A 9,763-nucleotide genomic window follows, 5' to 3' on the forward strand; every position below is an offset into this window, starting at 1 on the left:
ACAGGTTGGAGTCGAGTTTCAGTCGTTCCCATTATCCAGAGTTTTACATACGACTTCTGCAGACTCAGCAGGTGGTCTGCTGTTTCAGTGTGGGAAATTTAGAGACTTAGGAGAAAAAGTCGGTTCTCTATTAATCCTTGGGTGTCTAAAGTTGCAGCCAAATAGGAAACCGAATAGATTCATGAATTTGTTAGTAGACTTAAAGGATGCAAAAAAAATACTTAAGGGGTGTTCTTTAATTTAGTCAAACACAACATTACATTGTGGAAATCTTACACTTCACGTCAAGGTATTTAAAGCAAAAAAAAGTGCAAATATAAAGCGTGAAGCTTCAGAGACGCATGCAATATAAAGGTCCCAGGGCCCAAATCTGGCCTGCCATACCTTTTCATGTGGCCCTCTAGACTCTGGAGACCCTTCATGGTTCAAGTTCAGTTGTGCAGCAGAAATATAAATGTAACAGAGCAGAAACACACAAGTCATGAAATGACAATATTTAAGTCATGGTAAGGATGCTTCTAGGTCAGATAATAGTTGCAATGTTACAATGTCACAATGTTGTCTTAAACTTCATTTATGTCCAATTTTGATGTGTGCTGATATTAAGACCGATACGTTTTATTTCACCTGCCTCCCTCTGTGTTCACCTGAGATTCCTGGAATACTGCAAGAACAAATATCAGTTTTCTGTGCAGGCGCACACTTTTGTCATTCATCTCCCTCCAAGCTATGCTGCCTACCTCACTTTGTTTTTCCTCTCTGTGTGTTACAGGAAACACACTCTGAATCTCTCCAGCGACCTAAAGGTGAGAGCCGCGTCTGAGCTGAGCTCTTGAGACAATTAAATACCTTAAAGATCAGCTGTGTACATAACAGACAAGAATCAGTCAGTTATATTAAATAAAATTTCCTCTCTACACCTTATCTGATCAGAAACAATCAATACTGATGTAATCTCCTGTTTGTATGAGGCGGTGAATATGTGCTGAGTTGTGTCTCTCTGTGTGCAGGGTGAGACACAGGAGGTGGAGTCTCTGATTCCCAAAGGAGCCAACGAACTGACCAAGCAGCAGATGCGCTACCTGCTGGAGGTGAGATACACAGAAAATACTCCAACACATTTTAATGAATAAATAATAAGCTATTATTGCTTATTTGTGTTCTCGTTCCAGCTCCTGCAGCCATAGTTTGCTTTCACAGTAGGGCTTTTCATTCCTCAGAGCTGTTTGGTTCAGATGGAGAGAGGACTGAACTTTAACCAGGCTTCTCATAGATTTTGGTTCAGAGACAGAACTATAGGTTATGTACCTGTAGTCCTGGTAGAAAAGAAAGTACATCCCTTTTATATAGCTCAAAGTGTACATAGTTTATAAAACATTTACAAAAATGTAAAAGACGGCAGTAAAACAGCATTTTCTCTTACCTGATAAACTTGATGCTCAAAAACAACATGAGCATTCAGTCCAATGGCCCGGCTGTCAGCTGGACCTGTTATTTATATAAATATGACCTGTTATTTCCTGTGATCCTCCATTAGGGCAGGAGAATGATAAGAACCTGTCTGATATTAACTCGCCTCTCACATCTGGCTGTGTTTCAGACTCGTTTCACTGCAGAGAAGAGCATGCGTCTGCTGCTCTCCACCTTCAGCAGCCTGAGAGAGGAGCTGATGCAGATGTCTGAGGACATGCGGGTGAGAGCCGTCATCATTGAGGCAGGGGCAAGGTGTGGTGACTCAGCTCAACCATAATGGAGCCCTACAAAAAACATCAGCTTCTGTTTCATTTTCTTTTTGCTGACGGGTAATTGAGGAGTAACATGAAGGCAAACATGAAGGTAGAAAAAGAAAACTAGGCAGATTTAAAAGTGTGTTGGGATAATTGCTGCTGCTGCTGCTGCTGACTAGTAACTAGACAGATTTCAAATGTAGTGGAGTTAAACTTTTCCCAAACAATAGAGGTTTAGTTGCAGATCATTACTTAGCATAAATAGTATTCTGCAGATTGACCTGGAAAATGTCAAATCTGTTGGTTTTGCACAGCATAAGCTGTCAAAACAAGCAGAAAGCCGAATTTCATTAAACCATTGAAACCTCAGCTAATAATCAGGAACTAAAATAATTTAGTTGCAGCTCCACTTCAGAGATGTTTTCAGAAAATGTCTGTGAAAATCCCAGCTGTTCCTGCTGTGTTAACATGCTGTTCAGCCTCCTGAAGGTGCTGTTAAAACCTGTACGGATTAAACTTTACCTTTATTTTCTTTTTTCATGGTTAAGATTTGTTTTAAGTGAATCAGTTTTAGCAACAAAATCCTGTACCAATAACCTCAAACTCTATTTTTTAAAGAGAAAATCTCTGCAGTAGTGTGTGTGGAGTCGGGACATGATGTCCTCTCTGCTCAGGCCAGACATAAAACGCCTCGCAAAGTTAACGTTAGCATGTCGCACAAACAAACCAGCATGGCTGGAAATTTATTTTCATATTTTCCTTTCCATTCTTTCTGCAAACAAGAAACCTGATCAATTGTGCAATGTTATTGATGAGGTTTCATTCCAGTAAAAATGTGGTTTTACAGCTTATGCAGATTCTAGAATAAACTGCATTTCTGTCCTGAAAACTACCAACAGGTGTGTGTGTATGTGTGTGTTCACAGCGTCTGGAAAGTGAGAAGGAGTCTTTGGAAAGAGATCTGGCTTTCAAAGCAGACCAGGCTCTGCAGTATGAGTCCCTCATAGAGAACGTCAGAGAGAGCAACAACAAGCTGCAGGTACTGTCTGTCATTCAAATGATCTAATGATTCTAATCAGATCATGTGATGTATGAGCTTAATTTATTACATTTGAACCCAAACTAAACCAAAGTCATATCACATGTAGCCCTCTTCAGTTTTTTTTTTCTTCCAGTTGAATCATTGAATGTATGGATAATTATTCCCTCATAGTTTTGGATGGAAATTTGTTAAATGTATTGCTACAGACATATTTGAATAAGATACGTGTGTTAGTACAGTGCCAGGGTGGAAAGACATCAGCAATATCCCACATTAAAATTAACTGTTGACAGACAAACTGAACATCAACTTCAGAGGGCGAGTGATGACCCAGTCAAAGTCCACATCTCAACAAGTTCTGTAGTTGGACTACAGGGAGGAGCTGTACGAAGCAATTTTTTAGTTTATGGATTTTTATTTAAGTTACGACCTTTCCGAATAAAGTATTTAAGTGAAGAGTTTGTGTGTTTTTGTGCAGCTGTCCCTGAAGGAAGCCCAAGCGTCCCAGCGTTCCCTGGAGAGTCAGCTCTCCGCTTGCCGAAGCAGCGACTCGGTCGGCAGCTTCAAGATCAGAGAGCTGGAGGGAAGAATGAGAGTACTGGAGAAGGAGAACGAGATGCTCAAACAGAGGGTAGAGATCAACTTCCTCCAAAACATGGACTATCCATCCATAAAGAAATCTGATTGGCTTAAATATAGATTAATGTTTTCTTGTGGACACTTTCTGTTGTGATGGATGACAAAAAAAAATCCATTGAATTCATTAGGGTTTGTTATATTATGTTTATTTATTTTGATCTGTTTCCTTACATTTTTTGTCCGTCTGTCTGTTTTGTTCAGCTGGCCGGACAATCCAGCAACGGCAACCTGCACCTCAAAACAGAGGCGCTGGCTCAGCACTACAGGCAGGAGCTGGAGACCCTGAAAACAGAAAGAGACAGAGAGATAGAGAAACTGAGGGTAAGATGCAAAAAAAGAGAAAAAAATACAAACAAAGCAGGCTTGAAAGTCTTGCTAAAAAGTCACAGTAGTTTAAAGTGAAATCTTACAAGACCTGTGTAGAAGTTAGATTTGTACATTTTGTGATCATTAATTCCTTGCTGTCATTTTGGGTCCAGTTTGGTCAAACTTGACAAAACATAGCAGATCTACAACTTCTTAAGAAATGTGTGAACTGCAAACAAATATAGCAAAACTGTAAAATGCCAATTATGACCAACCATCCTCCTCCTCTAGCTAGCGAACGATCCAGCTAGCTAGTTATCTAGTCACAGCTACATGTCTAGCTAGCTTCCTTCCTTCCTTATCTTTTTTCTACCTCTCTTGCTTTATATTTTTATTTAATTTATTTCTAATTCCCATCCTTTCTTCTTTCTTAGTTTTTTCTTCTTTTCTTTCTGTTTTCATTCTTTGCATCCTTGTTTTGTATTTTCTTGCTTTTTTTCTTTGTCTCTATCTCCTTTCTTTCCTTGCTCTCCTTCCCTGTTTCCTTCCTACCTTCTTCTCTCTCTGTCTTCCTTCCCTCCTTCCTTCCTGTCTTATCCTCCCCCCCCTTTTTTTGTTTAACAACTGAGTAAATGTATGTTATACTGTAAACTCATAGGAAACCTTTACATTTATACTTTGAAAAGTTTAACTCTTTTAATTTTGAGTGTGGACTTAATAATTAGTTGGAACATTTGTATGTAGAAAAGTGCTTGTGATGAAGATTTAGTAACGTTATCCCTTTACATGGCTGAATAAAATCTGCATGTTTTTGCTTATTCTTTCCCTCCTCTCACTGGGATGGGCCTCAGTCTCAGATATCGAAGTTGCAGATGCAGATAACCACAACCAACACCACCACCACCAAGTCCTCATCCGCAGAGAGCTCTCTCCAGCTGAAGATTTCAGAGCTGCTGTCCAAGTTGGAGCAGCGGGAGATCACCATCAAGCAAAAGGAGGAGGTTTGAAACATTCAACACCTCTTTCACTGTAATGTTTCACCTCAGATATTGATCTAATCTACTGGAGATCAACAACAACAAAAAAACAATATTTCATCTCTTAGAGTTTAAACCTTTCCTAAGTTTAGGGTAAAATGTGGAAACACTTCTTTGCCTTCCCTCTATCCCCTCTATCAGGGGTCCGAATGTGCAATAAACACAAAGCAGCATGAAAACAACTCTACTGTTATCAGAACCACAGCATGAAGCTGCCACCACCATGCTTGAGAGATGGTTCAGTCCATGTAGGAGCTTCACATACTCGTCCTCTTTGTGGTCTAAGAGCTCGATCTTTGTACAGAAGAATCATCTGGCCTGTCCATGTCAGCAGATTTAAGTTGAGGTTGAAGGTGTTTATTTTGTACTGAGCTTGCTCAGCAGCCTCTTGGTAAATGTTGCTGTTAAACTGACATCGTTGTGGACAGCCCTGGTGGCTCCCAGGTTGTTCCAGAAGCTGTTTAAGTCAGAAACGTAGAGCAAACCAACCAAATCAAATAAAAGTTCCCATTTTTGGCAAGAGGTCAGCAAAAGTAAAGTTTAAATATATCTTATGTACAACTTTATAATATTTGCACCCTGGTAAACCATTTACAGCTAAACAATGCCTATTGGAATACTTAGGCAGCAGTTGGCACACTTCTGCTATTAGCATAAGTATTTTTTTGTTTAGCTCAGCTTTCCTAAAAAACTAAGTAAAGTTTTCCTAGAAAATTCAAAATGCTGAATGTTTCCTAAAGATTGTTGGAATTTCATGTTTGTTTGTTTTTTTTAACATTTAAAATAACCAATCTTCTGATACTTTTACAGATTCAAACATTATAAGTTCTTAGAATACCAGTAGCTGTAAACGGCTTGGGAACGGCTTGCCGGCTCATGACCCAGACAGAGTGGTGAGGAGTTTGGCTCTTGAATGGGGGATAAAAGTTTACTACTCGCAAAAAACAATCATTTTAAAAGCTGGTGAGAATATTGTCTATGTAGAATATTAATAGAATAAGAAAAATAACCTGGAGGTTGATGGACTTACTACCTTATATTAAATAATGTCAGCAGCTGGCACTTAGAAGCACAACACCTGTGTTTTTTTTTTTTTTTAATTACTTCAGAGGTTAGCTTTCTGGTCCAACTGCATTCTGAGGTTTCAACATTTTTTTCTGTTCAACCAATTAAAGCACATAAATATTCGTCTTATCAAGCTTCATCAGACACCTACGCCACAGTTTGTAGCGCCTGAAGTGAATTCAAGTGACTGGAAAATGAGGATTAATTCCTTAAAACATGCAAGAGGGAAATGATGGTCTCTGTAGAACTTATGAGACATATTTCAGAGAGTATTAAACTGTTTCTTGTGGTCAGGAGTTCCTTGTTCAGCCTTTTTTTCTGAAACTGATTGAACTTTGTTGACTTTGAGCTCTCTTTGCCTTCAGGAGATCAGAAGACTGTTGATGGAGAGGAACGACAGCTCCAAGAACGTCACCAAGACAATTATCACCAAGAGGTACAGCAGTCACGCGGCACACTGCTGACCTGAAATCACTTATTCACTTTGTGAAGTATTTAGCTTAAGCAAAGATGGCAATCATTTCATTCAGTTTAGTCTAAGAATCAACACAAAGCTCTAAATTTCTCAGTTTATGTCATGTAAAATACATTATACAAGTTATTACACAGTTCATGTATAATAGTTGACAGTTTATGGGCCTTATGCCATATTTACCAGTCAGAATTCAACTATGTTGTGGGTTAATGTGTGTATTATATTATTTCCTGTACACATCAAAAATTAGCCAAAGGTCGTTGATGATTTCGTACAATGTGTTTCAATATTTCATTTGGTGTTGATTCACAGTAAAGTTTTCTGAAATGACAAACGGTTTTCCATTCATATCGCAGTTCAATCTGTTGTTCAAATTAATTCAGATCCATCTAATTCAAACGTAGAACTGAGTTGGATTATAGTGGAACACAAAATGATTTGTCAGATGTCTCCTCTGCCTCCTAAGTCACAACTGGGTGAACATCATTGAATAGATTACTATACTGACTTCACAAGTTTACATTAAGCACACTAAAACGAGTCCCATGATTCTCCATGTGTTTGGCTGTGCAGGTACAGGAACCAGTACCCGATCCTTGGGCTGCTTAGCGACGACTACCAGGCCACTTCACCTGTTAAAGAGGCCAAAACCATCGTCATCGAGAGAACCGGAGAGATGATCAAACAGGTATAAGGGTGGAAGGAGAGGCCTGCTGAGAAACCTGCTTAGTTTGAGGCATGGAGTCATGTTCCTTTTTAGTTAGTGAAAACTTTAACTTGAGCCAAATGGCTCAGAGTTTTCTCTTTTATTAAAAGGAAGCTCATATTAGACCTTTTTTAAAGGTGATGTGTCTAATAAAAATTGAATTCTTTAAAGTATACTAAACCATCAACCTTTTTAAATAAAATTAATAATTGCCTTAATTGTTACCAATCAGTTTAACTTTGTATTAAAATTTAAACTGCACCAAGTAAGACTACAGATTAAAGCCAGCTGGAGGAGAACATCTGTATCATTAAAGATCTCCCTCTGACTGTTAACCCAGAACTAAAATGATTATTTTTTAAATAGATGTTTGTATCCAAATCACAAACCACCTACATCCTCTATGTTGGGGCAACAAGGCTTGCTTTAGATTATAGAACAAACCTGTAATGATTCCACCTTGTGGTGAATGTTTGCTACTGCAGAAAGTTTAAGGCTCTGGGACAAAAATCCAATAAATAGATGATGTTTTATAAATGTGGGGGGAAAAAAATTAATACTTTCAGGGAATTTTCTGTTTTCCACAAATTTCTAATGGCAGGTATTTTATTTACTTATTGTGTTTTATGTCAAAGCAGCCAGACCATTTTAACTATTGAAGTTATTTTGATGAAGATAGCGGTATTTTTGTGAATATGAGGTGGACAAAACAAACAAACAAACAAAAAAAAAAAACAGAAGAAGAAACAGACAACAGTCAAAACACAAAATGTAAAAACCTCAACAAAACAAAATGTTTTTGTTGTTAAAAAAAACTTTATGTTCACAAACGGCCTCAGTGAATCAGGCTGTTGACTCCTGGTCACGTCCATCCTCCCCATCTTTTCATTTCACAAAGCTCACCCATATTTTCTGTCACTTTTAGAACAGGTACCTCTAGAAGGAGAACAAGTCAAATCAAATTCACAACAGTTTCTTTCCTAAATTGTGCTTAGCGTTTCCAAAATCTGAATATTATCTTCATTTATAGAGAGAAAAACCCTGCAGATTGTAACAACTGTACCTGTGTTTTATTTTAAAACAGGAAATCATTACTACTCCTTAAAGACACACTGCTTCTCTCCGACAGGAATGATTGAACATGGAGAAGACCCTGACGTCGCCCCCTCTCCCCCATGTGCATGCTCCTCCCCCTCCCCTCAGGCCTCCCAGGATTGGTGGTGGTTGAAACCCCTCCCTTTCTTCCCCCTGCACAGAGACCTGGTTCTTTGATTCAGTCAAATCAAGTTTGGTTGGGATTAAAATCTAGTTGGGCTTTCTTTGGCTTCTAATATGTTTTATTTTCAACTTTTACCCATGTAAAAGTTGCATAATGCCACTGCAAATATTCATTGACCCATATTTGGTAAAAAACAAAAAACAAACATAAAAAAAAAACATGATGGCTGGGAACTGGGTGACACTTGGTTTGGAATCTCTAATAAGAAAGAAATAAAAAGTAAGACAAATTTAACTCTGCAAGCAGTTTTTATGTCAGGACTTATTTTGTTGAATTTTAGTACCAGATAAATAAGAGTTGCAACAATCAATGTGTAATGAGAATTATTCCATTTTTGGGTTGTTTGGTCAGTTGCCTCATGAAGAATAATAATAACGAAAATCTGATTTTATAATTTTAGCTCGCATAATGTCTTTGATGTGGTGGTTTTACTGAATGAAGAAGAAAGTGTTAAATTTAGAAAGTGTTTAAAGAAAGTGAGAGAAGGTGAATGAAAGAATTTTGCATTCATAAATACATTTGTTGGTTGATGCTTAGTAGGTTGCAGGGTTTATTTTTGCAATTTCTAAGCCACCATATTTAAGTCCAACTCTAATTTTTTTTTGACAAGAATAATTTGCAGAAAGGAACTGGTTCAGTACTAGACGGTGCCTTTAGGGTGTACAGAGAGGAGCCTTCTCACACCCAGAAATAATCATCTGAAAGGAAAAAAAGTTACTTCAATCATTTAATAAAGAAGTATTTAATTTAATTTTCATAAAAAAATAAAAAAAAATAAAAAAAAAAAACGGTTAGACTCCTATTGCACATTTTGAAGGCGGTGAAAAAAAATAAAAAAAAAAAACGGTTAGACTCCTATTGCACATTTTGAAGGCGGTGAACAAAAATATCCACAGCTCTGAATCTTCTGGTTTTAAGTTTAGGAACTGAAAACACTAATGTTACTTTGGATCTAGAGATTCTGTTGCTGTGTAATTGAAATTCTTACAGTCTGTATGCTGCATAAATTTAAACAACACTCCAGGAGGGTGTCTTGGGGTAAAGATAACAATAAAACTATGTGGACTGATTGACAAATTCATCCATCTGGTGAAAAGGAGAAGGATTTTCTTTAAGTGAATGTCAGTGCTGAGAAAAAACAAAACAAAACATTATTACTGTTTCTGTAGCAGAATCAACTGTTGAGTTCAGGCACTCAAATATACAAATTCACAAGAAAAATAAAATCTGTTTTTTGTTTTCCAGCCAATTAAAGTGAGTTTTCCTCCCAAATATGGAGCAACTTGAGTTTCGATTTGAGTTGATGACCTTACTGTTCTCTTTTGAATCAGTAAACAAGCCATCTCTTCAGTGTACAGATGAACAATTAGGAGCGATGTGTCATGAGGTGGATGTGGTATAAATAGGATACTCATTCTATTTTAATTCAACAAAAGTTTTAAAATGTAAATTTTTAAATATTTTGATATGTTTACCATTAAAACAGT

General features: G+C 37.5%; 1 protein-coding gene across 2 annotated transcripts in view; it reads left to right on the plus strand.

Annotated features, from left to right (window-relative positions):
* The window catches only part of pof1b (POF1B actin binding protein), a 32,069-nt gene extending 22,646 nt beyond the window's left edge, over window positions 1-9,423 (plus strand). Inside the window, exons 4-13 of one of the 2 annotated variants that reach the window (XM_016677294.1) lie at window positions 773-806; window positions 1,011-1,091; window positions 1,601-1,693; window positions 2,653-2,766; window positions 3,248-3,400; window positions 3,610-3,729; window positions 4,566-4,715; window positions 6,182-6,252; window positions 6,865-6,979; window positions 8,082-9,423. In XM_016677294.1, coding sequence (XP_016532780.1) covers window positions 773-806; window positions 1,011-1,091; window positions 1,601-1,693; window positions 2,653-2,766; window positions 3,248-3,400; window positions 3,610-3,729; window positions 4,566-4,715; window positions 6,182-6,252; window positions 6,865-6,979; window positions 8,082-8,102 — 952 coding nt within the window. In that variant the 3' untranslated portion in view covers window positions 8,103-9,423. The remainder of the gene's footprint in view (window positions 1-772; window positions 807-1,010; window positions 1,092-1,600; window positions 1,694-2,652; window positions 2,767-3,247; window positions 3,401-3,609; window positions 3,730-4,565; window positions 4,716-6,181; window positions 6,253-6,864; window positions 6,980-8,081) is intronic. The other variant, XM_016677295.1, reaches the window with a different exon arrangement.
* The last annotated feature ends 340 nt before the right edge of the window (window positions 9,424-9,763 follow it).

The sequence above is a fragment of the Poecilia formosa genome, unplaced genomic scaffold (assembly GCF_000485575.1).
Source record: "Poecilia formosa unplaced genomic scaffold, Poecilia_formosa-5.1.2 Scaffold152, whole genome shotgun sequence".
NCBI lineage: Eukaryota > Metazoa > Chordata > Actinopteri > Cyprinodontiformes > Poeciliidae > Poecilia > Poecilia formosa.